At 41.3% G+C, this 27,321-nt stretch overlaps 1 protein-coding gene and 1 long non-coding RNA gene across 3 annotated transcripts; one reads left to right on the forward strand and one right to left on the reverse strand.

The window, feature by feature from the left end:
• Window positions 1-250: 250 nt before the first annotated feature.
• sh3yl1 (SH3 and SYLF domain containing 1) lies at window positions 251-23,203 on the reverse strand. The gene is made up of 10 exons (XM_031580706.2): window positions 23,065-23,203; window positions 17,700-17,810; window positions 15,883-15,996; window positions 14,682-14,746; window positions 11,998-12,110; window positions 9,970-10,098; window positions 9,289-9,457; window positions 8,248-8,356; window positions 7,674-7,730; window positions 251-1,531 (listed from the first exon to the last, which is right to left on the reverse strand). Coding segments are annotated over exons 1-10 (1,062 nt in total). The 5' UTR covers window positions 23,066-23,203; the 3' UTR covers window positions 251-1,337.
• A 2,059-nt stretch (window positions 23,204-25,262) lies between these two features.
• On the forward strand, window positions 25,263-26,963 carry LOC116223464. 2 transcript variants are annotated; one of them, XR_006152791.1, is made up of 3 exons: window positions 25,311-25,735; window positions 26,142-26,246; window positions 26,344-26,963. It is a non-coding gene; the product is annotated as an uncharacterized LOC116223464 (long non-coding RNA). The 2 variants fall into 2 exon arrangements; XR_004165106.2 differs by having other exon boundaries at window positions 25,263-26,246.
• Window positions 26,964-27,321: the final 358 nt, after the last annotated feature.

Genomic DNA, 27,321 nt, shown 5'->3' on the forward strand with positions numbered 1-27,321 from the left:
GAGAGAGGGTGGGTTTTACTTTGATTTGACTGGGTCTGATTCATGAGCCTGCCCTTGCCTGAGGGCCAGGTGAGGGCCAATAGGCAATTAAAGCAATTAATGCTTTCATTGTGTAAACATAAACTGGTCAGGTAGGAAGAACCGAGGGAATGTTTAAGCAGTAGTTTGTCTGGCAGCGTCAATGACTTGACATATCGGAAAATGCGTGACATTTGTGATGGCTATAACAGCAAGAATAAGACGAAAGTTATTATTTTAAAATCACCACATTTTAATGATATCCAAAACGGAAAATGTATTTCTAACTCTGACATACACAAAATAGTTTTCTGAATTGAGTAAAAGTAAATATTTGAATCAGAATATAAACAATTAGTCACATATTTTATCACATATTCTCATATTTCCATAAAGCCATATCAAACACATCATTATCAATGCCCTGAAGATATACAATAATGATCTGATCACACACATTTCTCAGTTTACAGATTTGGCATCATTTGAATGACAGGAGAGATTTGGCAGTGAATATGAATCTACTATTTGTCAAGGAGGTTGTAACATAATAGGCTTCCTGTTTGTAAAGTCCCTTACACTGTACAGCTTTCAAAATGATCTTTCAACTTGATCTTATAAAAACGTTTTCTTGACAAGTATCCATATCGTTTGTAATATCTGTATATCCCCTCCAGTCATAAAAACATCATTCATGTATTAAATAATAACTACTTCATAGGCTGGATAAAAACAGGTAGCCCTTTCCTCATATTTAAGGCTTGTTTATTTTGTGTCACTTTGTATCATAAAAACAGCCAGAACAGAATCTATGCCATGGTCTCATGTTGTTACACCTTTAAGACCAAACATGGCATTTTGTTTTGAGACAAAAGAAACCCAAACAGGCCTGTGAGGTGGGTGAGCTGCATCTTTGGTAACAGCGGACTAACAAATAAGACAAACAACACATTCAAAACATATCTTATGTGGCATTCCTATTAAAGCCATTCAACCTTAAATCAATACATGAAGGCAAAAAAATAAATAAACCTTAAAGTGCATACAATACCAATCCCCATAAATATAGAGCATACACAAATCATATCAAGAGATGTGGTAGTCAAATTAAACCTCTTCATATTCTATATGCATAGCGCAAATTTCCATAAAAAAGTATCTGTACTCTTAACCTGTTCCCTTGTTCATTTCACTCATAGGCACTGGGCTAACCTATCCAGTCCTTTAGAGACCAGTGTTAACGCACAAATAGAGCATAATAAATAAAAAGATGGAGCAGCATTCAACGGTAAATGGAAGTGCCCATTTTGTGCTGTCCATCAGTTGTTGGTGACAAAGTTAGCAGGGAAGATCCCAACCTTCCCTCTCAGTTGGCCTTCCCACCAGTCATACTGGGATTCGGTCTTTGTGAGGACGGTGATTCGGTCCCCAACATCGAAGCTGAGGTCCCCAGGTTGCTGGCCCTCAAAGGCATTTGTGGCTGTGACGACCAAGGGTCCACTCGATGCTGGACCTGTGCAGTTACGAGAGGCAATGAAAAAGTTACCCAAAATTTAAATCAGGTACGTGTTTTTTTTCTCCTACTCCTATAGCATAGAAATGGCAATGATCAAACACAAGAGAGATTGTAAATGGCAGTTGCTTTATTTGGTCTCAGTTAGAATTAAAAATTATATCATAACATTTTCAATTATACCAATATATCAAGCATATTTAAATTGTCGACTGAACACTATGAATCCTGTGGATATGGTATTTGAATGACCAAAACAGACAACCCACAACAACATCAAACCCAAAACCATCAAACCGAAGCTATCACAAATGAAACCCGTGAGCCCTTCTCTTCATCACACTAGATGGCAGTGTGAGCTTTGTGTGGACACTTTCTAGCAAGAGATCCTTAAAGACACTTCATTTTCAGATCATCACACTGGATAGAGTAGGAGTACTAGCACACACACACACACACACACACACACACACAGCATTCGGGGGCTGTTTGGGCATCACATTCCTTCTAATTGATCTTATATCTTTCACTTATATACACATGATTCAATATTCTCTTTTCATTCATATTTACATGAAAATGTCTGCGCTTTGTCGTTCACGTTTCATGATTCCCTTTTTCAGTTAAAAGGATTGTCTTGTTAGAGAGCTCATATATCAGAACTGTAAACTTTTGGTGATTGAGGTTGATTTGATACTCCAAGTTCTTGTCCATACTGGATAAACTCAATAGTTCAATGAACATTATAACTTGATAACAAATCTTCTTTGAGAGACATATAATACTACTTCATCTCCGGAAAGGTTGTGATTAAATGACAAGTCTAATTTATCATCAGCAGCAACAATTCTGAACTGTTACTGCCAGGCCATAAAACAAAAGACACACTAATTAAATGTCAAAAGAAAGGACGCAGAGTCAGCCAACACCCAGCCAGTGGGGCACATGCACCTGTGTGTTTCTGTTGTTTTTATAAGTCAGGATACTCAAGAGGGAGATCAGAGAGAATGCATTTCCATTCATGTCCAAACAAATGGGGAGAAACTTTCACCATCAAAACCAATACATCACTCAGCCAGTCAGTTTCGGTATGCAGTCTCTTGAAATAAATAAATAAATAAATAAAAGTTAGTTAGTTATACAGTTATAAGTTGTATGGGATAGTTACATTCCTATTCTTTGGAATAAATCTGATGTTAAATGTTAAAAAGCTGATGCTAAAAGTAGCACATGGGGAAAAAAAAGACTATTTGAACAGGTGGTCTCTAAAATGGTTCCCTCTCAGTGACAGAAAAGCATACGGAGAAAGGGGACACAGAGGCAGTGGTGGAATGAAATTTCTCCCTCTTGGCACCGCCGGCCTTTTCTCCCATCTCAAGAAATCCCAGGACATGACAGAAATCTCCAGTCCAGCCGTGTTTCACTCTTAAACACTTTTGACTCAAATCCTAAAATAACTGCATCAAGTCTGTGTAAACCTCATTCCCCGGCCACCGCAAAAGCAAGACACAACAAGCTAGACGATTTAGACGACTGGGAATCCGACCCAAGAGGAGCCTCTTCAGATCTGTCAGGTTGTTCGTGTGTTTTGGCAGTGCGAAGACACTCGAGCTATGTGGTTTTCTGCTCGCACACGCAATCTTAAAAAGTGACAGGCCTCTGACAAGACAGGGCTGGGGCCGTCGACTGACAGCTCGGCGATTAGGAGCCTTGTGGCGTGATAAGAGAGGAGAGGAGAGAAGAGAGGAGAAGCAGCACGCTTCACTGAGGATGGCCAAAGAAGCGTCCTGCTTTTTGTGTTTTTAATGTGGTGCCATGGTGAGCGGGGATGCCCACTGGCATCCGAGAGGAGACACAGCAGGAAGTGATCCACAAAGAGGCAAGTTTGACCCAATTTCACTGGAAAGTTACCCGTCAGATTTCTCATTAAGAAGTACATCACAGTTGCCTCAATTGCTAGGCGATGGCCACATTTGATGCTTCTGAGTCTTCATTTGATGTTCTTAGCTCTGGCCTGTGAACATGTTTTGCTGTCCATGCTGTTAGTACTGCTTTTCACGGCTGCTCTAATATACGGACATACGAGTTTGCATCGGACAGCATTGTGGTGGATTTCATTGGACTGGATTTATTTGACTACTGGATCTGAACAAACAAACAAAAAAAAAACTGTTACTAGTTTGCAATGTAACACGCCTCTGGGTGAACAAAGTACCAGTAACTAAGGAACATAGGGAATGGAGAAGGTTACTCAATGAAACCACAAATCCAGTTTTCCTCTTACTCAGACGCTCAGTGAGGAACAGGTTAACAGCCAAGAAACCTTGGCTTCGCTCTCGGAGATGCCAATAGATTACAGCAAGCCCCGGAAGTCATCTGACAATTTAAACACGAAAGAAAGAGGAAACTTCAAACTGGGAACCCCCCCCTCCCCCCTCTGACTAAGAGCAACTGCAGCGGTTGACGTGTGCACATCTTTCCTCATCACGGCTCCCTAGGCCAAGGATGGGTGTTAATTACAACAGCCCATAATGATCCTGTGGGCGGCAACAAATGAGACGCTGTTGAGAGAACGTTTCGTGATCCCGCGCCAAAGGGAGCGAAGATGAAGCTGTTGAGAAAATAACCCAAGTGCAAGAAGCAAAGATGGGGGATTCACACACACAATTCACACACACAATACACAAACACAGGCTCTATGGAAACAAACCTTTCGCCAGAGCCATTAAAAAAAAAAACCTCATGACAAGTGGTAATATGATGACTTAATAATCCGTCAGCTCTCTCAATGCCTGGGAAAAGGACAACAAAGCCAGGAAGCAGACTCAGTGAAAGTGAATTTGACAGTATTAAAAAAAAAAGGGGCTTTGGACTGTGCCAGTTAAAAATTTGAGATGAGGTAAATTGGTGGTGTCTGTAAAGTGATGTACACTTGTATGTAAATGTGTTCCTTTAAGTCTGAAAGTCTAGCAATTGAGTTCACCAGGTATTTAATTAATGTAACAAATACTACATCACCTGGAACCATTCTATTGCACTGCTCTCATATCAGTGAATGACTGACTTGTCGTTAATGGACTCACTAGTGACCTTATCCTATTGTACATTGAAGGAGGGGCACAGCATTGTTGGAAGACCTGAATGAATTGACCAAGGCATGCCAACAGCCTGAGGCTAAATATAAATAAGGAGAGATTTTCGCAGCACCGCTCAATGGTTAATTAAAATGCTAAACGCTTAAATTGAAATGGACGATACCTGGGAAGCTTTCTAATAATGGGTGCTTGTTGATCCGCTTGCATGAACAACAGCAAGGAAGGGGAGGATCACTGAAATACACATATTCATTTCAGACGGCATAATCCGATCACAATGTGGGAGAGTTCCACTGAGTTAAGAGGTTTGTTTAATTGAAGCAAAGCCACTGCCCCCTTATCAAGCCATTCGTGGCAACCATACTTCACGATGCTGTATTCATTAATAAAGCATGCAAAGTACACTTGAATCATGCTGACCACACATGGTGAGGATTACTCAGGTAAGGAGTTGCTACAGTGTTGAATAGCATAACCCTGACACCTTTCTAAGGGCGTTTTCCCATGATTTTATGATTTATGACGTCTCAAACTCGAACCATGCGCCAGGCAGACTGTGATGCTTTTAGAACTTGATACAAATCTTTTTTTATCCAAAAAGCATAGAGATCTGTCAAAAACAGATGTGCAATAATACCTAAACAGACTGATATTTTTTTATTTTCCCTTTACTTTCTCCTTAGAAACAGAGCCTCTCTATACCACACTCTTTCTATCTTCCCCAGGTGGAAGAGTTTAGCATAAACGGTCACCTCACTGCACATACATCACACACTAAAGAGGGCCTTACGCACGACCCAGCTCAGGCTCAAGCCAGGCTGTCAGTTCGCTCTCAGTGAGAGAGAGAGAGAGAGAGAGAGAGAGAGAGAGAGAGAGAGAGAGAGAGAGAGAGAGAAAGAAAAAAAGGCAGAGAGAGAGATATATAGAGATAGAGAGAAAGAGAGAAAGAAAGAAAGAAAGGCAGAGAGGGTGAGAGAAAGCAAGAGAGAGAAAGTAAGAAAGCAAGAGAGTGTGACAGAGAGAGCAATAGAGAGAGAGAGAGAGAGAGAGAGAGCATTGCAACATGACGGGATGTGACGTTAGAGGACGCTATGGAGGGTCGTGTTACTGTCTGAGGTCTTCCCCCTCCCACTGTGGACTCCCAGGGAGGAGGTGATGCTCTGCTGCAAACGCAGGCAGACAAGACCGGAAGGTCCCCCACCACACACAGACACACACACACACACACAAAGTGAGCACAAAAAACATTCACAAACCGTCTCTCTCACACACAACAGCCCTGGTGTACACCCAGAAATGCTGCCCGGTGATACAATTTGTGTTTTAATACCTACAGCTGTGCACAGTACTGAACTACTACCCTGTGTTTTAATACATACAACTGTGATATTGAACTACGACTCTGCACATACATGAGTTATGCAGTTCCCCTACAATCTAAAATACAGCAAACATGATTTGCTCAGATGAGGTTTGCTGAATTGCATTTGTTGCGAAAGCAGTGTTATCCCACGGCACCCAACCTAAACCGCTCCCTAGAGGGACTGGCAAATCAGCCAGATGAAACCTAAGAAGGCATCTGTGGTGAAAAAAAAGCTACAATTTATTTAAAAATGGAGGTCTCCCACATAAGTGAAGCCGAGTGGTTTTGGATGGGACTTCAGTCAAGAGAGCAGGAAGCATTTGTATATGCTATGACTTGTCACATGCACTACATTGTGGCTGGTTTATGTTTGTTGCTCCTACCACTTGAAAGAGACATGTAACGGGGCCCTTCTTACAACCTAAACATACACACACTTTTACAATCATGCACACACTAAAATTCAAACACACACACACACAGACAATTTCTCTCACCAGGACTCGAAAAAACAAGCACAGTCTTACCAGCCAGAGCACCCCCTCCCCCGTACGTACCACACACACACACACACACACACACACATAATCTCTCTCTTACCCGCACTCGAAAGATGAACATGAGCATACTCTTAACCGCATGTTAAGACACACACACACACACACACACACACACACACACACACACACACACACACACACACACGCAAGTTCAATGACATGACTGGGCAGCATGGTGTAGTACCTCTCTGCATAGCAGTGGTACTGTCATTTGTGTGTGGGAAAGTACGTGTGTGCCAGGCTGCTGACTCCTGACCAGGCACAGACCATGAAGGCTTTTCCTGTCCGAGGAGAGATGGGAAAGGGGCCAGCCGAGAGCCATGGCGTCTGGCATGGGGGAAACCCCCCCCCAGCCAACTAGCTCCCCAAACTCCTCATCACTCACACACACACATCCATAGACACACACTGAGAAAATACAGACAAACACACAACGTTTATCTCTGTTGGCTCCAATCAGTTCCTCCATAGATGCCCCTCATCACCCCATGTTCTCGTTTAATCCATTTCATAAACACACACTTTTGTCGACTTCTTAAAAAAAATAAACGCCTCCTCTCTTTGCCCATATGACAAGACACCACTAAATTGAGTGCAAATCATACCCGTGCTTATCTCTAAGCTGCCTTAATGAGAGAACATTAATTGTTCATCCAGCTAATCCATGCTGTGTTCACTGTGGTACTTAAAATAACAAATGATCAGTGAGAACACATTAAAGTTTATTTGTGGTTTGGGGGTTTGGTAAAGGGGCCTTTGCATGTATGTATGTGTGTGTGTGTGTGTGTGTGTGTGTGTTTGTGTGTGTGTATATGTGTGTGTGTGTTTATGTATGTATGTATGTATGTATGTGTGTGTGTGTGTGTGTGTGTGTGTGTGTGTGTGTGTGTGCGTGTGGGTCTGTGTTTGTGTGTGTGTGTGTGCGTGGGTGTGTGTGTGTGTGTGTGCATGCAGGTCTGTGTTTGTGTGTGTGTGCGTATGCGTATGTGTGTGTGCATGCAGGTCTGTGTTTGTGTGTGTGTGTGTGTGTGTGTGTGTGTGTGTGTGTGTGTGTGTTTGTGTTTGCGTGTGTACACAACCATAGTGGCAACTACAGGGTTAAGGAAAAATGCAATCCCACTCACCTGGTGCACTGTCTCTTCTCACGACGGATAGACTGGGGTAGAGGAGAGGCTTTGGGTCTGTTTAAAACAAATAAAAAAAACCAATGGAGATGTGATTATTTCAGCATGAACACCAGGCAGGTCCTAACTCGACTCTCACACAGGCATTCCGTGCCAGTCATCCAAAGCATCACTTTCACCTATAGCAAAAAAGATCCCTCCATAACAGGAATATCTCGGGGCGGATTAGGTCCAACAATCTCCCCACTGCCGTTTAAGGACTAAAAATAGACAGGTAGCTAAGGAGGCAAACCAAATGTTTGGCCTCGGATTCCACAAGACCATAACCCAACACCTCCGCCACAATGGCAGGTTTTGACACAGAAGAGCAGCTGTCAATCTCCACGTGACTCTTTAGACTAGGAAAATGAAAAGGGTAAAATCTCCTAAAAAAAACTAAAATCTCCTAAAAAAAAAAAAACTTGGACCATTTACAAGAAACACCCCACAAATCAGATTTATTTGTGTGGAGATTAGATTGTGGCGACTGAATGGCAGGTTTCCCAGATAAGGAGATGGTTGAAGAGGCTCTGACCTTCTGTCCTGCCACTGTAACGGGCACTGGAGCTGAAGCTGGGGCTGGAGCTGGAGCTGGCTGGTGGCTTCTGACTGGGAGGCCGAGGTCTCGCTGGAGGTCCATTCATCTGCCAGATCATATGTAGAATAGTACAGGAGGTTCAAACACTTAAAACAAAAAAGGTTTTGCAGAAAAAAAACATTAAAAGGTTCCACTAAAGCCCTCCCACTAAACTATTGCACGTTAATTGTGAGAATAAAAAGGTTCTTCACAAAGAGGTTCTTAAAAAAAGGCCATTTTAAAGTTCTAGGTAGAACCCTCTGAAGGTTGCATGTGAACTGTGAAAGGCGCGAGGCACAGATGAAAAATGATTTCGCATCCTTCAGAGGGTGAAGGCATTTGGTGTTTCAGTTCAGTGCACGATGCAACTTTGACTGCTAGGAGTAAATGAGTGCGCTAAAGAGGAACATGAAAAAAAAAAAAGGATGTGGTGGTATGAAAATTGTGATTTTACTTACTGAAGGTACACACATTCTACAGTAAAATCTTCTGTATGTGTTTGGAGTACCCCAGCCACACACAACCTCTGATGGACATTGCTCCCAAAGGGACTTTCTAAATCTTAGTTTTGAGATTCCTATTGACTAACTAACCCCTAAGGAACCCTTCAGTGGGGAATGTAAAACCTCTAAATATACATCAATGGGAACCAGCCAAAAACCCTTTTTATCTTAATAGCACGGAACAAAAGGCATCTCCTTAGTACTTTAATAGAGGCCAACTCCTAATCCTTCTTTCTCCCTCGCCCCCATTTAATGCACACTGTGATTCATGGCTCAGATGATTATGGTCTCTTTTCCTGGATTTAATCTGCATTATTCTGAGCTTAATTTAGATTTGATTTTAATAGCTGGGGCCTGCTCCAGATCGGAAAAAAGGCATCCTGTAACTAATGTCTGGCACCAACGCAGAGCTTAAAAATAAACATGACAGCGGAAAATATATATGGTGCTGTAAGTGCCTTTAGAGACACACTTTCTGTGTGTTTAAAATACAGACCGAAAAGCCAGAGGGCCGGCTTGAGGGCGTTCTTAAATGCTTGTTCTGCCAGTCGTTGGTGTACTTCTCCACGTAGTCGTCCAGAATGGTGTACAGGTCGAACCCCTCGGACGGAGGATCTACATCTCCGTTCAGAATGGCAGAGGCCCGGATATCTCGTCCATAGAACCTACGCGCACACACACACACACACACAAACAAATAAATAAATACACAAACAGACACAGAGACACACACACAAACACACACAGACATAGACACACAGACATAGACACATACACACACACAGACAGACAGACAGACAGACACACACACACACACACACACACACACACACACACACACACACACACACAAACACAGGTTTTTCCCAATGATGTATTAAAACCATGTTTACTTTTACTGGCAAGAGCTCACATAACGCTCGACACTATAATAGCTTACCATACTATGACATAGGCTGACATGGCATCTGATAGTATGTGACAATTACTCACAGTATCACCATTAACACTGTCATTTAATTGGACTTGAACTATGGTGGCTAATAACTGGTTATGGCATCTTCAGTGACATGTTTATGACATGATAATCTCAATCTTATAAGAGAGAGTTCAAGTAAGGCGTCACCAACCAAACTAGGGCCGTCTATTTAACATGGTGACAAGAGGTAGATCTTACTTCCTATTGGTCTCCTTTCGCTCCATCAGGTATGAGCCCTCCAGCGACACGCCAGCGTAGAGGCCCCGGGACTTGCAGTAAGAGAAGACGGCCGCCGTGCTGCGCAACGCCACATCTGCCTCCAGGTTCCTGTGGAAGACGCTCGGTTTACCAGTCGTGCCTCCACACACGACGAGAGTGAGACATTCTTATCTCACGAGCCAACAGGTGGATCGTTTAAACCAGGGGTTCTCAACGTGCATGTTTTCCATCTCTCCCTGCCCCTGCATACCTGACTGTACTTATCGTTCTTGATGGGCTGAACACACCCGACTTGGCGAATCTGAAGTCTCTGCTTTTCCTTACCTGCTGCTTCAAACAGTAGGGCTTAAAATAGCAACGAATCTATAGTGGTCAAAGGTTTGAATGGACCTGGTCCCAACAAGAGAGTGATGATCTCAAGAGAAGTCAAAAGCTGTTGTGATGGTTGTCCTAGGGTGCAATCACACAGGCAGTGTTTTAACCTTGTGAGAAGAAATGATGCACTATAACTCGATTTTTGGGCTGTGATTCCATTTTCCACCACATGAATTTGATGTACTCTGTAGATAATGAAAATGCCTTCTAAGAGTGCACATTTTTATGACCTGGCAACAGAGCAAATGCAGAGAAACACACACACACGCACACACACACACACACACACACACACCTGATATACTGTCTTGTGCATTTTCAGCTAGCACTCTCCCTCTCTGCCTCACTCTCGTTCACTCACTGCCCTACAAAACAGACACATGAAAATGCTGCTCCCAAGTTTAGCCAGCTGGCATCAACCTCACCCACTCTGGCTTTAAGTGCTCTTCGTACAGTAAATACATCAAGTCTGCCCTGCTAAAAATAAAACGCACGCTCAAGGCATCACTCCAGCCTCGCTTGTAAACAATAATTATTCTCCACCAGCTCCTAGCATTAGGATCATACTTAAGCAAAAATGCACGGTGACTTGCATTAACGCAACTGCTCTCGTTCGCACAGTAAGTGTGCACTGTTGGCTAAGGGGAGAGGTACCCATTGCTGTCCGCTATTCCCAGAAAAAACAAATCTCTTTTATATGATCCTTCATGTCACAGCATGATGAATGAGTGTTTCTGTTGAGACTAGCGTTGGCAGGAACACTGGGTTTGTCTTCTAAATAAATCATATTTCATCCAAAACAGCAGCAACACTGCAACACGATATATATATATATATATGTATACACACACACACACACACACACACACACACACACACACACACACACACACACACACACACACACTCATACACACATACACACAAAAGGGAACAGCAGAGTTTAAATCAGGTTTTTTTTTTTTTTTTTTTAAACCAAGGCAAATTCTCATTTCAGTGTTTAAACTGCAAACACAGAGAAGAAAACTCTCACGGCTGCAATGGGCAGCTAATTTATTGTCCCTTTAGTGCAAGAGGCTTGAATTGCATATCCCCAAATAAAGATGTTTTTGAAATTCCAGGAACAACTCAATGGAGTAATGTTCAACAACTGGTTGCTTAATGTTTGTGCAACTGACCGGATCGCAGAATGTGACCGAGCAATTCTCTAACATAAAATTTCCACAATGTTAAAAAGACAAGTTGCAAAGGGTTGGTGTGTGTTGGTGTGTGTGTGTGCAAGGGGGTGACAATAAGGGTCTGCTGACAAAACCTGAATTAGGAGAAATGCTGCAATACACACGCCTTGAACACAATCCCTTAATAAGATTCTGTTAATTTTAGCTAAGTAGTAAATTCTAAGCATTTGGTGAAGATTCATCTATGACAAGCACCACTTGGCAATTTGTTGGTATTGGTTGACAAATGCCAGTAATGTAGGTTATGTTTTGGAAATAGAAAGGCACATTTTTTTTTTACAACACTGTGGTTATTCAATATCCACTACACCAATACAATTCTGCCAGGTTTTTGAAAATGGTGAAATAAGAACAGTTACCGGTACATCTTTTACACATACAACAAAATGCCTACCTGCCAAGAGGCCCCACCGCCACTGTGCAGTTGCCACCAAAGGTTAGATTCCCTCCTTTACTGAAGGCCTCCACTGCTCTCTTCTGATACAGAATGATGACAAAGTCGGATGCCTAAAAGCAAATGAGAGATCATGTGAAAACAGAACAAGGACACAGGGAAAGAGAAAGCCTTTGAATAGAGTGAAATTCAAAGAGGGAAAGCAGGACAGAAACCCTTCTATAAGAAACAAAATGATCAAAAAAAAACATAGAAAGAAAGGAAGAAAAAAACGATAAGAAATGAAATGAAGAAGCAAGAAAACCTTGACACACAATCCCTGGTCTGACTGACTTTTCAGGGGTTCGGTCAGCAAGATGCACAGCACCATCGCATCACTCCTGTTCCAATGCCCATCCAGACAACCGTGCAAAAGGCAGACAAAACAAAAGCCACAGACATGTGACCTCAGAGAGGTGTACCCAGCCTCAGACAGTGGCACTGGTACAATGGCATTCTTCAGTGCTTTCATGGCAGCTTGTTTTTACGAGCGAGCCCGAAATGAACTGACTCAGGGCTCAGCTTCTGCATGCGTGCCTCCACAGAAGAGCGCAGCGATAAAAAACGCTTTTTTTTAATAAGCCTCAAGTTATGCGCAAAACCTCCAGAGGACATACATCAAACATGACAAGGACAGTGGCATCTTGTTGTGCGTCTGTCGTCGGTATACCGACATTTAAACCCTAAGTGTTTTGAGGGATGGCTTTGGCAACTCTTCTTTGCGTAGGCCCAGGACGGGGCGTCACGCTTTTGTTGGAACGGTTTCAGATGTGTAATGGCTTTATTTGCCAAGGGTGAGAAGTCAAGCTCAATGCCACCTTACTTTTTTTTTTTTTTTTTTTTTTTCAACCAGCTGCAATTTGAACGGCGGTGCGCTGTGTGCTCCTGAGGCGCTGAGAGGCCGCTGTTTGACGACAGGGGCAGTGGCAGCCGCAGCAGCAGCAGCCGCAGAAATAGAGCAGCTACTGCAGGGCGTTAAAAAAAACCTAAAAAACAACACCAAACATGCCGAGTACACATTGCACGGTACACAATGAGTCATCTGAACCTGGAGGTCACGGAGGCAGGGGAATGAGAGAGAGAGAGAACTTCAGCACTTCCCTGTACTGACAGATGAGCTCAGCTGGACCGCGTGCTGAGTGATTTCCTGTGCTGGCACTCCGAGGGGGTTTGTGGTCAGTGTGAAGGAGAGAGAAGGAGGAGGAGGTGGAGGAGGAGGTGGAGGGGAGGGGGCGCATAAATACATGATGAAACTGGGGTAAACCTGGACCAGAAGTAGGGCTCTTGGCACAACCGCATGAGGAATCAACGAGGAATCAAGCTTCAAGAGCCAGACGAGAGGACTGGCTGAAGGAGTTAGAGGATTTGGTGCAACACATTCTTCCAAACTGTTGTGAAATGTGGACCTCTGCTGCCCGAGCAAACCAAAAAAAGAAAAACTAAAAACTTGAATCAGATACAGCACCACACTCAGCACACACTCATAACATTTTATCCTTTATGTAGATCAAATTATTAACACACACACACACACACACACACACACACACACACACACACACACACAACATTTTATCCTTTATGTAGATCAAATTATTAACACACACACACACACACACACACACACACACACACGCATAACATTTGATCCTTTATGTAGATCAAATTATTAACAGGTGTTCATATCGACAAGCACCCTCAGCACATGTGGGGCATGAGAGCCGTATATGTGCGCGCACACACACACACACACACACACACACACACACCCACACACCCACAGACAGTTAGTATAGCACCTTTCTAGAAATAGCTCTAGATGGTGCCAAATATATCATTACAAAAGAAACTGAAGTAGTATGTGTAATATAAAGAAAAGCAACATGTAGTAAGTTAGTAACATTAACAACAAATACACATATGGATATGAGGATTTAAACAAGTCTATGCATTTGTTTCTGGCTTAGAGGCAACCATTCATAAAACCAATCTAGATTCTACATGTCCCTCTACAAATGACCTTCTCCCAATTAACCGTGAGAGATGAGGGGGAACTGCGACAGAGAGCGAGAGAGAGGGGGGGGGGTAGTGAGAAGAAGAGGCTGAGACAGAGAGAGAAAGAAGAGAAGAGAAGAGAAAGTATGAGAGAATGTTAGTGTGTATTAGAGAGAGAGGGAGAGTCAGGTAAAGAAATGAAGGGAGGCCTTCTGCTGAGGGATTTAGTACGAGATGGTGTTTAGATAACGCGCAAGAGAAGAACTCACTCGTCAGACAGATTCATTTAGACCCCTGGCCTCCTAATGAAGCGAGGAGATTTGTTCAGCGAAAAAGGGGTCTCGTTTTCAAGGAAGTTTAAGCGAGAAAGGAAGGAAAACAGCAACTCGATGGCATATAGATAGAAGTAGAGAAAAACAATGTATTACACAAGCAAAAACAAAAGTAACAGATCTAATAATATTTATATGTTGGATGAAATGATGTACTGGTCGGTCAATAAAGAGCAGACTGCATCCCTTATCCGTGGTTGAGCTCGTCATACTTCTGGCATGTGTTTGCTTTGCAATTTCAGACTATTGTGGAACTTACAATCATCGCTTCATAACTTTGAGAGTACAAGGTGGAAAAATTGCAGTTGGCTCACTTACCTCCAGACCAATCTCAAATCCCCCACCAAGACCAGCAATGCCAATGGCAGAGGGAGCAGACCACCCTTAGGCAAGAGAAAAAGAAAAAAAGAGTTAAGTATACATTTTCATTCATTTATTCATTCAAATTGTATTCATTCAAAGTAATTTCCAAGTGTGGTCCAATACAATATATATATGAAAGATATCGTTTGGCATTTTGAAAGATAAATTACCGCCTTACAACAAAGGCAACATAGGTATACGTCTGACTCATGTGCTGTGCACACAAACCCTGGAGGTGTCCAGAGAAAAAAAAGCCTACGTTTGAGAGTGTAAGGGGATTGATGAAGTGCAGTAGGTGTCAGACATGAAAGCATGTAAGCTAACTCCTAAATAATCAATGGTCAGTGTTATGCACTCTCATGTTAGTCGAAGGCTTTACAGACGAACCTTCACAAGTCAGCTGTGGAAACAGCAGGCTTCTGTGCTAACTAAATACAACAAAAAAAAAAATGCACTTTTCTAAACAGCACTGTATGCAGTGACGTTTGCACGTCAAACACTGTTTAAAGGGGTCATGTCCAACGTGAATACAATGGCTTAGCAAAAGCACACTTTCGCAGTCTCCATAATCCATTCTCATGGTGGTAGGGAGAGGCCCGACAGGCTGTGGGTATGTTTGAAAGAAGTGACATGTGCGAACCCAGCACAGAAAAGCCCAAAGAGGAGTTTTTGTAAACAAAATAATGTCCTCTTTTTTTTTAATGGGGAAAATAGAGACGAGTTTTTAAAAAATGTAATAAAAAAAGCAAAAAGCATCCAGAAACTTTTACACACAACCTCAGGCTTTTCCATTTGTGAAAACACACACACACACACACACACACACACACACACACACACACACACACACACACACACACACACACACACACACACACACACACACACACACACACACACACACACACACACACACACACACACACACACACACGCACACACACACACACACACACACACACACACACACACACGCCTGAAATAAACCAGCCTCTTATTGCTTATTGGAAGAGAAAAGCTCTTTTGTACTTGCACGTGAGGCACCCCTCTACGTTTTCTGCAGCCAATAGAGGCAGAAAGAGAATATGGACACCACATTCAGCCTGTCTGTGGGATGTGTTTGGTAAAGGGAAAAATGCAAGAAGAGCATACTTACGTCCATCTGCGAGCCTTGCAATTACAATCCCGCTGCCTCCACGTGCTGTGATCATGAAGCCACACCGGATGACCGTTATAATGGCAAGCCCTTGGGCTGTGGCAATAACATGGGCTTCATGGGTATCACAGGGTAGAAGAAAACAAAAACAGATAGAAGTCAAGGGGAATCAAGACAACTGACACGGCAGATCTGAGAATACTGTACAGTTCTAATTCTGCTCCATCTGGATGTGACCCGAGGAAATAGAACTACAAACAGAACAATGCTTGTACAGTTCCAATTGTAGTTGTAGTTCCAGAACTACAGTTCTAGTTCTGCTCCATGTTCATGCGAGTAGACCTAGAGCTGTAAGAGGGTAAAACCTCGCCAAGGTTGTGACGTGGTGGTAATTGTGTTTCTGTGACTTAATTAATTGATCATGTAACAGAGCATTGAATTATTATGAATCAAATGTTTTACATTATCTATGCACATTGTAAATAGAAGCTACATGAATGATGAGTATTTCATTAACTGCTGCATGAGATCATGGATGTAAAGTTAAAGTAAAATGAAACACACAGAGAGAGAGAGAGAGGGAGAGAGAGAAAGAGAGAGACAGAGAAAGAGAGAGACAGAGAGAGAGAGAGAGAAAGAGAGAGAGACAGAGAGACCACCACTCTTATGTAACATCGTTAGCTATAACAGTACATTTCCACAGGACACCATCTCTTATGAACACCTCTAGGCTTACTATGACCCTCCACCAATGATGACATCAGGCAGGGTTGGGAATGGGTAATGGCCTCACAAAGTTTCTCAGCACTTTCCTCAAGAAAACATACTTTTGTATGTTGTAAGGACAGGATATAGTTCCTTTATTCAAGGGGCTAGGTTCATTTTTCAGAATATACTTATGCAAGTCTTTCTTGAGTGCCATTCACCACAATAGATAGCCTCTTTAAAAAGCCGAATGGGAGAATATCCTGAGAGAATATCTCTCAAAATGACACTCTTAACACTTGTAGCATGACAAAGCTGTTCACACAGCTTGTTTTAATGGCACATTGACACTAGCTGGTTTAAATTATGAACCTAAGGATGGTACACTTTGTAACTGGTCTCTTGAGAGTCATTATTACAGTTTAAGGTTATGCAAGCTTTAAAAACCTCTCTGCCTAAAGTACATCTATAGTGGGGCAATATATCAGTGTGATTATTAAACCAATAAAAAGTTTAAGAGACAAGCATGATGGGGCAGAAACATCACACTCCTCTTCAGGTTCCAAAACAATAAGGTAGGTGCTGAGTGACGACGTGAGTGACAGCTGAGAATATTACGATATTACGTCTGGAAATAGCGTCATTACATGAGCTGGGTCACACCTTCTGACAGAGAACCACACTCCAGGCAAAAAAGGCCAGATAGAGAGAGAGAGAGAGAGAACAGAGAGAAAGAACAGAGAGAGAACAGAGAACAGAGCCTTGGCACTGGTGACCACTCTCGACAAAACCCACATGACGCAAGTCAATTAAAATGTTTTATCTCTCCCTTAAGTCTCTCCCTTCCCATTTCTGTTGTAGTCACCAAGATGCAAATTCCACAGATGGAGTTTGTTGCGTATATTCAATGCAGTGTTTCCTACTAATGGGAATATCACGGAACTTGCATGTATTCATTTAAAGCCATTTACTCATTAATAATCATTTTCATTTGAAAATGAAAATCAGACAGCCCAAAACAAAAATAAAAAATGAATTAAGACAACAATAAAAAAGACAATACATTCAGTGGCTGAATGGATGTGTGCCGAGTTCTGTTCCATATGGTCTACCTGGAATTAGCTTATCAGGTCCATTTCTGTTGGTTATTTCTGTGAATTCCCGGAGGATTTTGGCAGCCTTTTTTGCCTCCGACTTCAAGTTCGTTGGAATGGGGTTGTTCACTGAAAAAAAGTCAATAGAATGTCAATGAATAACTTTAAGACTCAAAACACACTCTCTGGTCGTTTGCAATACATACATTAAACTATGACCAGTAGCTGTGTGGGGTTCTTGAAACAAGTCATTTCGCTATTTCAAAAATGTCGTCTGAAACTAAAGCTCCAAATTCTCAGAAGTCTGGATACATTTTGCAATATCTAGCTGAAAAAAAAAGACACCTGGCACACCTATTCCAATGACTGTGATGAGGCCATGTCACTTAGATGGAATCCCTCAAGTCCTGAGGGTGATTCACTAGATCAACCGAGAACATCAAACAGTCCACTGGTACCAGCATGAGTTATTCTTGGCTGGCGTTTCACCCACTGCAGTTTGCCCAAGGAGGTGTGTTGCTAAGACGTCTTCATTCAATGCGGTCATACCAGTTTAGGAATTCAAGTAAAACCAGAACCGTGTCGACAGAACAATTCACATTCGCACCTGGGAGACGGCTACCTAATGCAGAAATCGCAATCACAGGCCTGCACCAATCAGAAAGCTTTGAAAAGGCATGTGAGGTGTAGGGGGCATTGCCAACCTTCCTCCCTCTTCATCGTGTGCCACCTGCCTATGACAGGCTAGGACCTAGAGAAGCCACTCTTACCAGGAACAATGGTGGATTTAATTCAAACAAAAAGTGCACTTAGTAATGACATCAATTCATTTTCCTAATTATTAGGGTAGAGCCGCACAAGACCAAGGCCCTATTGTTGTTTTGCAATTCCTGTGATGCCAGCATAGTTATGAAGCATGGGTTGTCCCAGGTGTCCCAAATTATCTTGTCTGAAGATTAGCCCTGAAATGGCAAATGTGTGTCACAGACAACGGCATGTGTCAAAGCTGACAGGGGAGGGAGATCTCTCTCTGATGAGAACATTTGACAGGTTGCTGTGGTGCTGCTGAAATTAGACGTTAAATGTTCCAGTCCACGGTACTAATACAATACACATTTTGTCAAATTTAGCTAACTGCTCCTGACAGTCTGCTAGTTGTACGTGCAGCATGTTTGCTCAAAATACTCCGATGTTTATACATAATCCTGGCTCTATAAAACGGGGCATAAACGTAGTGGCTCGGCCCGGGACATAAACGTAGTGGCTCGGTCCGAGCCATAAACAATTCAACCCAATTTCGATTCAGGAGCATAGAAGGGAGGAGTGTCCTTTGATTGGCTGATAAACTCAAATATCAACAACCTTTTACTAGAATCGCTGACTGTATCTTTACTGGACATACACGGTAACGTTTTTCCGGCAAGAGAAGTCGTCGTATCTGCATCATTTCCTCTGGTCTGTCACTAACAAAAGACAAAATACCTCAATTGACCTGACCTAGATCAATAAATGTCAATCAATAGCAACCACAAAAAAAAAATTGGGGAAAAACAAACTTTCTAACCCTCTGTGAAACAAAACCCCCTTTCTAAAAACAAATGTGGAGAAAAGTCAACGCAGTTGAGTAAGAGTTCAGCAGAATCTAATTCTCGCTCTCTCTCTCTTTTTTTAAAACACATATTACACAATAGCTATTTTGTGTGTTTTGCATTCAGACTCCAGGGGTCATGTTCACCATCAGGGCTGGGGCTGAACATCACATGAACGGGCGGATGACTCACAAAGAAGTCATTCAGGGCTCCGCAGCGAGGGATGGCAAAGCACATGGCAAACGTAGGGAATAAGGGTGGCAGAACAGAGCCTGATGACATACAGGAATGTGTCTTGAAAAAAATGCAGAACCAAGTGAGAATAATAGCATGCACAAATATAGAAATGCTGACACGAGCTGACATGATAAGGGGTTGCGTCCATTTCCCCTCCAAAAAAAAGATTTCAATTATTTCAAGCAGATCATGGGTGTTTCCCTTGATCTAAAAATTTACCACATAATATCTTTCATCATCCTGTTGCTTTGTCACTCCAGACACCTAAAGCATCTCACTGAAACCGTCAGTCTGAAATCACTCTTCTGGTGATCTAATTAACTGCAATAAAACAAAACATCTTTAAAAGGTCATACATTCCAGCACCATTAATCACAGGTGCCTTTTATTCAATGGGTGTTGAGCAATGGTGTCTGCTGACCCTAACCCCCCCCCCCCCCCCAACAGACTCGACCTGGGTGGTAGCTCCTGTGCACCACCATGAAATGCCACAATCTACAGGGTTGTGCCAATCGCCAAGGGGGGTATGAGAAACAACGAGGGCTAGCACGCTCATTAATTGACACCCAGGTGCAAAAGCTATGAGGTCATGAGTGTCAACACTGCCAGACAATGTTTGAAACTCTTCAAGGTTCATGTAGACGAGCACCTATGTGGGATGGAGGGCTGTAGATATCAGGTTGTATCGCTTCGGACTTCAGAGCATACTCTGCTGAAATCCCCCACAGGTAGACTTGTTCCATTTACCACTACTTCAACCAATGCATTTCTATAATCAATGTCCTGTACCTTTATATCATTTATATTTATATTTATAATTAATACATATTTATGACCATCATAAATACACCGTAAAAATCCCATGAAGTTAATATCAATGAAGAACCTTAAAAATCACCAATCCCAAATGTTTTAGATGTGGTTGCCATGTCAGAGCATTGAACGTTCTGTATTTCAAGAACATGTGTTGGTCATTTTCTATTCTAAGTCTGACAAGGCTGAGCGTCACAAATTAAAGCACCGGCACTGGGCAAAAAAAGGCCCCATATTTTACACTTATCAATCCAAAACATTTCTAACATTCACAACCGCACCAGCATATCTTGCACAACCCCTTAACTAAAGACAGATGCAAACAGTAGCTTTCCAGATAAAGAATATAGTGTAAAGAGACACCGCTCTTATCTTCATTCCTTAGCCTCATTCCTGACTACATCGCTGATAACATGTTTATAGAAATAAATGATACATATTCATACAATAACACACAAGAAGTCTTTAAATACCTCTATAGGATGGAGATCACATAGCATAATTTACCACAGTGTCAGCTGCTGTCACTATGCAACATAACACATGTATTTACACTTGTCGCACACTACTAGGGCAATGTTTGATTTATTGGACCTGTGCCAAAAGTGTAAAGATGTGTCTCCCTAATGATCTCTATTCATCAGCTACATTGAGAGAATAACTCTGAATAGGAGGTCGAGAATTGTGTACATATCAGTGGATATATTTACACTGACATTGGGAGAAGGAAAACTTTGGATATACAGTGAATGATGTACATTATACATCATAGACACCCAAGATGACAATACTATACATGCAATACCTTTACTGGACAAAGAACATTATTTAGAAGCTTTACTTTGACACACCTTGTAGTCAGGAGTTATTTGTTCATTGATGCCCTTTACTTAACCTCCTTGGCTCTTGACAGCAATGTTGCCCAACAATGCTGCCCCAAAATATTGCCCTGTGAATCATTCTTTCTGGTGTGCTTTAGAAACCACCATCCAAAAATAGAGGCGTGCAGAACAACTATGTCCTCTTTCCTTGCAAGCTGGCCTGTATTGACAAGAAAGGACTCCACTCCATCCATAACTGCCCTGTTATACCAAATGAAGCAACAAGATGGTCCACAAGATAGCACTGAAAGGAAGTTCAGATTTTCATCATTTCTAACTACAACATCACTCACTGGAAGGCAAACCACATAATAGAAGCCGTCATCACACAGTATTTTTCCAGATCCCCTAAACAGTTAACCCAAAGAGTCACCCAGCTCACTTAGCGGCCTGCAAAGAGTAGGCAGATACTGAATTAAACAATGCGGAGGACAGTCTCAAGAATAACAATGAGAATACGATTTTTGTCATTACTACTGTACAAATAATCCGTGCTTACGCAGATCTACAGCATGAATTAAGTCCCTAATTAGTCAATGAGTCATTAACAAAACAAAATAAAACAATAAGGCATGTAAAATGCAAATGCTTGCGACAATGCAATTATTTTCCAATTTATAGTTGACAAAGATAATGACAAATCAGTGATGCATCATAGATCTGGAAAGAGAGCGCAAACATCTGTTGCCATCAGGGCCAGTATACATTTTGACACAGAATTAATATGAAAAAGGTAATTCTGCCAGGTCACTGAGTCCTACAAGGCCTGCTTGTGAAGAAAACATTAATACTATGACAAATAAGAAAGGGCTGAGTTCAGTCAGCTGATAACCAATGGCAGTGAAGTACCTGTTCAAACAACACCTTTCAAATTAGTCACTGTACTGACCTGTCAATAATAATAAAATACAGCAAAGGATACATACAAAGAATATGAAGGTACACAGTTTAGGAAAATGTTAATCAAGACAAATTATTCCTTGGGAAAGTTGATTTGCCAGGTTGGGAGGGAATGACTTGATCACGACAATGCCCAGGCTACATCAGCACAAAGTAATATTCAGTAAGCCTTTGTTGACTTCGAATCTTATATATGTATATATTTTTAAAGATACTGACAAGATATCTCTGTGATTTGGTTTGGGCTGCAGTGGTCACTTTTTTTCCCCTCGGCACCTCTAACTTAATTCGACCAAGTCCACCTTAACAACATGCCATTCTCACCAGCACAAATTAGGGCGCACGACGCGCAAGAGGATGGACCTATACCTTGTTTAATTTATAACGTCACAGGTCAAACGGGAAAAACTCGAAGCAAGAATACAGTTTTTGTACTCAGTATAACTGACTGACTATAACTGACAATACACGTCATAACGCGGGAACGTGTCATAACATGATTTTAGTAGGGGAAGAAAAAACACAAAAGGCTGGAATACAGTCTAAATAATAGAAGCAAAGTTATAAAGTTACAAATGTAATCCGGATGATGGGTTGACTGACTCAAATGGATTATCACAAACAATTATACACTTAGTTGTGTAAACTTGTATACCAGAAAATTCCTATATTGAACAAGTTCTCCTGCACTGTGGCTTGTTGTTGGGTAGCCAAACACTTATATTTAAAAAGCGTGTGAATTCGCGTTTTTCAACTATGGCAGATAGGAAACAACACTGAACTGAAAACTGATGTCACGACTCCGATGACCGACACAAACCGTTGAGAGAGTAGCTTTATCAATCTCGGTGTTGATGAGGGTATTCAGTTTTCATGAAATGGAAGTTAGACCCACACCAGGAGCTAATAAACTAAACAATATTGGATCCGTTTGGGGAAACGATACAACAACTGGCTACTTACTGTTCTCAATGGACAGGACTTGCTTGAGCTGAGGCGTCAAATTATAGCTGGGCTTTAAGCCTCCCTCACCTGGTGCAGGTAAGATACTTGCTAAGTAATGCTACACCTGCCAAACCTGTTGCATTTCTCAAGTGTGTCCAGGACCCAAACACATACAATGAAATGTGTCATTTTATTAGTAAATGTGCGGTGTAAATACAGTTAATTGTAGAAAAGTCAACCGAATAGCTGGTAAATACATAATAATTTTCAAATGCTTTGGTAATATTTGTCTTTATTTTTAAATTCAGGCAATACATGGACAAATATAGAGAAAGGAAAGTGACGCGATAGCTTTCACACTAGGACCCATACGTGCGCATGCTCGTGGAGTAGCATACACTGAAATGCACTAGCTGCACGGTGGGAGTGATGTTACTGTAATGCCAATAACACATACAAATTATCTGAAGTGTCATGCTAGGTTACATACACGCTGTGTAAACTGCTTGAAAACAAACCGTTTAAAGTCATAGTTCAATGTCTTGAATGATGATGCGCGACAGTAACATACAGCCTACGGTACCTGTGTTTCCTGATTTGTAGCCTACATGTTGGCAAAAAAAATAGAACGCTGGATAGAATACATTCAGTTAAGTCATTTTGCAACCATGAAATATAAACTGACATTTGCGTTTTTTGATGACAAACGATTCTAGTGAAAAATAAACATGGGACATTCTTTTGCATTTGTGTTGATTACCTCTGTGCACACAAGCATCAATCCATGAAATGTTTGTGTTTAGTGCCGTTTGGCACATGTCCATGTTGAGACGTTTCAAAGCAACGTATTCGATGAATGCACTGATGATGAAACTGCACGTCTCCTTTCGTAAATTTACTAGGAATTTACAACTGCCCATGTTTCTTCCGCGAAAATGAGCTGTGACTCTTTCCTTATGGACTTCTCTTTGAAGTTGATTCAAAAATTGAACTAAAGGAAACTAAACTATGTGTTTATGTAAATAATTTCGCCAATGATTCCTCACCATTTTTAACTGATCCAGCCGACTCACCATGATTACCTTCAGGAGTGTACTGGGGGAAGAAATCGACTCTGTGCTATGAGGCATATAGGGTTAGTAAAAACATACATTTTGTGTTGATGGCCCACCAGGATTTGTCCCTGTATCCAGATGGCCAGTACACCACTGATTATATGAAGTAGCCTAGTCTAAGCTGTTTGCAGACAAATTGCTTACATCATCCAGCTGTTAATCACAACTGATGAGAGCTCACAAATAATCATATTGTTTGACAGTAAAAATCTATGTATCCATATTACTGGTTATTTAATATGCAAATGTAAATATATATGGGTAATGTGCTCAGAAAGGGCAGAAATGTCTACTGTTCCTAGTGAGAACTTGTTACATCATAATGCAATGTGATATTGTCACTGATTCAGGAACATAGATCACAGCAGCAGAACACATGTAAGATGGTGCAGATATACTAAGCCTCTGATTCAAGAGTGCATGTTGGCCTTTTTCACTGCAAAAACTGCTTTTCTAACCTAGGGTTATTATTCTTATATTAAGATGAAAAAATCTAGTTGGTCTTGTTTTTAGCTAAATTGGACTTACCTAGTGTTGTCTTGATAAGGTTATTTTTACCTATTTCAAGCAAATATTACTTGCGCTGCCTTGATAAGCACATTTTAACTTAATTTGAGTTCTTTAACACTAGATATGAGCAAAGGATCCATTTCAAGTGTGGTAGTCTTATTTTTAAGCAATAGTGTCAAGTTGAAAACGTCTCATTTCAAGCATAAATTCACTTGTTATTTTCTTATTGCATTAAAGGTCATAATTCAAGTTATTTTTAACTAGATATGAGTTTTAACAACCACTTAATTGCACCACGTAGTAAAAGTGACCTAAATCACTTAAAAAACACAGTCAAATATACTTGCGATACTTGTGGATTACCACTGATCACAAGATGCTCAGTCAGAAATGTTGTCATAAACCACAAGTTTTCCTCACACTCGGTGGCAGGATCGAATTCACTCGAACGCACGCACCCAACACATCTCAAATGTCGCTTGAGCTGCTTGAGCTGCTTGAGCTGCATGCCAGTGATGTGAACTGAAGCAAGTACAAGAGCTGTGCCTTTCGACTTCAAAAGCTAAAGGTAAGTTAACATAATTTAACCTCTGCCTACTTTGGTAATTCGTCAGCAATATTGAAAACAAAAATGTTTGTAAAAAAACAAGACTTCTGGTTGAAGTTATTAACTTGTTAGCAAACAAAGCTAGCACACTTGACGTCAGCTAAGACGGCTAACCTAGCACAATAATTCAATTGAAGCCATGTCGACTGAGCTAACGTCTCTCATATGTTTTAAACTAGTGCCAGGTAATACAATGTCAGAAAGTGTCCCTAGTAGTCTTGTCTGTAAAAAGTAAGCAAGTTCAGAGGATTCATTTAGTGTGAATGTTGGTGATATAATAGCTAGTAGCTGCAGTTAGCTCTTAGCTAACTAGCTACTCTATAGGTTAAGGATCCCCCACCCTGAGTGAAGCTTCGACTTGAAGTTGAAGATTTTTTTCTTTCTGAAAGAGTAACAACCCTTTTCTTTAAATTACAGATGGAGCAATTGGACAAGACAACACAGTCACTTCTGGAAGGTAAGTCTATGATAGTACATATGATAGAAGATGGTTAGATAAAGCCAAAGATTGTGGCTAGACTGGCTATGCATGGTTTCCCTAGAAGTGAATAGTTAGTTAGCTGGCTGGCATGGAGTGGCAGTAAGAAATGTAATAACAAAAATAGTAATAAAAACTTAAAGCTGTATAAGGGATAATGTACAGTGAGGTGGTCATTATCGCGGCATAGCCGATATGCTACTACACTTTTCCTTGAATCTCAGCAAACTGGTGGTTGTCACTGGAGGGTTCTAACACCACTACATTTGTCATTTGTACAAGTGACCCATTACATTGACTTGCAGCTTACTCAGTGCTCTTTTGTATCCATAGTTTCAGGGTCATCATAAATATTGCACATTAACTTATACCACTTTGTTTGCAGCTGCACAGGCCATTGCCTTGTTGGAGGCGCTCCCAAAAATGTTCTCTTACCCAACCGCCCCTCCAAGAAAAGTCGGCAAGTGAGGCACTGTACCATGTTCTTGAGGTGGGTTTTAGTGTCAGTACATAATACTTTCATTTGTGAATTTCATGTGTGTGGTTTAACTTCATTCTGCCCCCCTCCCCCAATTTGTTGCTTTCAGCCATCTGAGGACCCCAATGTCTTCTTGCGTAACTGATGACCTTGCCAAGGGACATGCTTCTGGAATCCCTCATGATACTGATGGGATGCTACTATGTGTTCCAGTTAACATATTCCAAGTGTATTGCTAGGCTATTGTCCATAATACAAACAGAGGTACTCAAAGATTTTATTCACGAGAGTGACAAGACGACAACATATAAAAAGGTGCTTGCTGACTGTCAAGCATTCATCCAAACCTAGTCTGTCTCTCCCTCTCTCTTTGTCAACCTCCTACTGTATGTCACTCTTCTGTATGTCACCCCCCCCCCCCCCCCACTCTTTCTCTATATGTCTGGAGGTCAGGACAGCACATAGTAACACAACGTCCAATGTATTTCCAGCTACATTTGTCAATGATTTGTTGACTGTTTGATGAATTCTGACTGTTTGATGTGTTGCTGAATTGTCATCGTTTATGTAGATGTCAATGTACCTTATGTCTGACAGTTTACTTAAATCATTATGTGTAATATGTAATTAAGTACATTTAAGCATTCTGATGCTTATTATTGTTCACTACTCTCAAATGGCTGTTATTGGTTTTCTTCATTAACAGGCTAATAAAACAGTGATAAATAATGTGTTGTCACGTTTCCTGATTTTAAGAGCTTGTGGTCTGATTTTAAGTAACTTAATGCTTAAGAAGTACTCCAGGTTTGAGTGATGACAGACTTCTTTGGAAGTAACTAGATGACTTGAAATCAGTGTTGTCAGTCTAAATTTCACTTTTATTATTGTGGTCTTATGTAAAAGCCTGAATTGTCTCTTATTTCAAGTAGTTCACTAGATTTGAGTGACATCAGGCTTATTTTGAGGTAACTACATGGTTTGAAATGAGTGGAATTAGTCTTATTTCAGGACATTCTGTGCTTGAATTGTCTTATTTCAAGTACTAATGCCTCAAAAGTTCACTAGATTTGAGTGACATCAGGCTTAT

The sequence above is a fragment of the Clupea harengus genome, chromosome 14 (genome assembly GCF_900700415.2).
Source record: "Clupea harengus chromosome 14, Ch_v2.0.2, whole genome shotgun sequence".
Taxonomy (NCBI): domain Eukaryota; kingdom Metazoa; phylum Chordata; class Actinopteri; order Clupeiformes; family Clupeidae; genus Clupea; species Clupea harengus.

What these genes read in the sequence shown, in the direction of transcription:
- sh3yl1 (XM_031580706.2), bottom strand. An exon ending in TGCAAGGCTCGCAGATGGAC is followed by an intron (nt 14,747 to 15,882) that starts GTAAGTATGCTC and finishes CTCTTGCCTAAG; the next exon opens with GGTGGTCTGCTCCCTCTGCC. An exon ending in CGAAAGGAGACCAATAGGAA is followed by an intron (nt 9,458 to 9,969) that starts GTAAGATCTACC and finishes GTGTGCGCGTAG; the next exon opens with GTTCTATGGACGAGATATCC.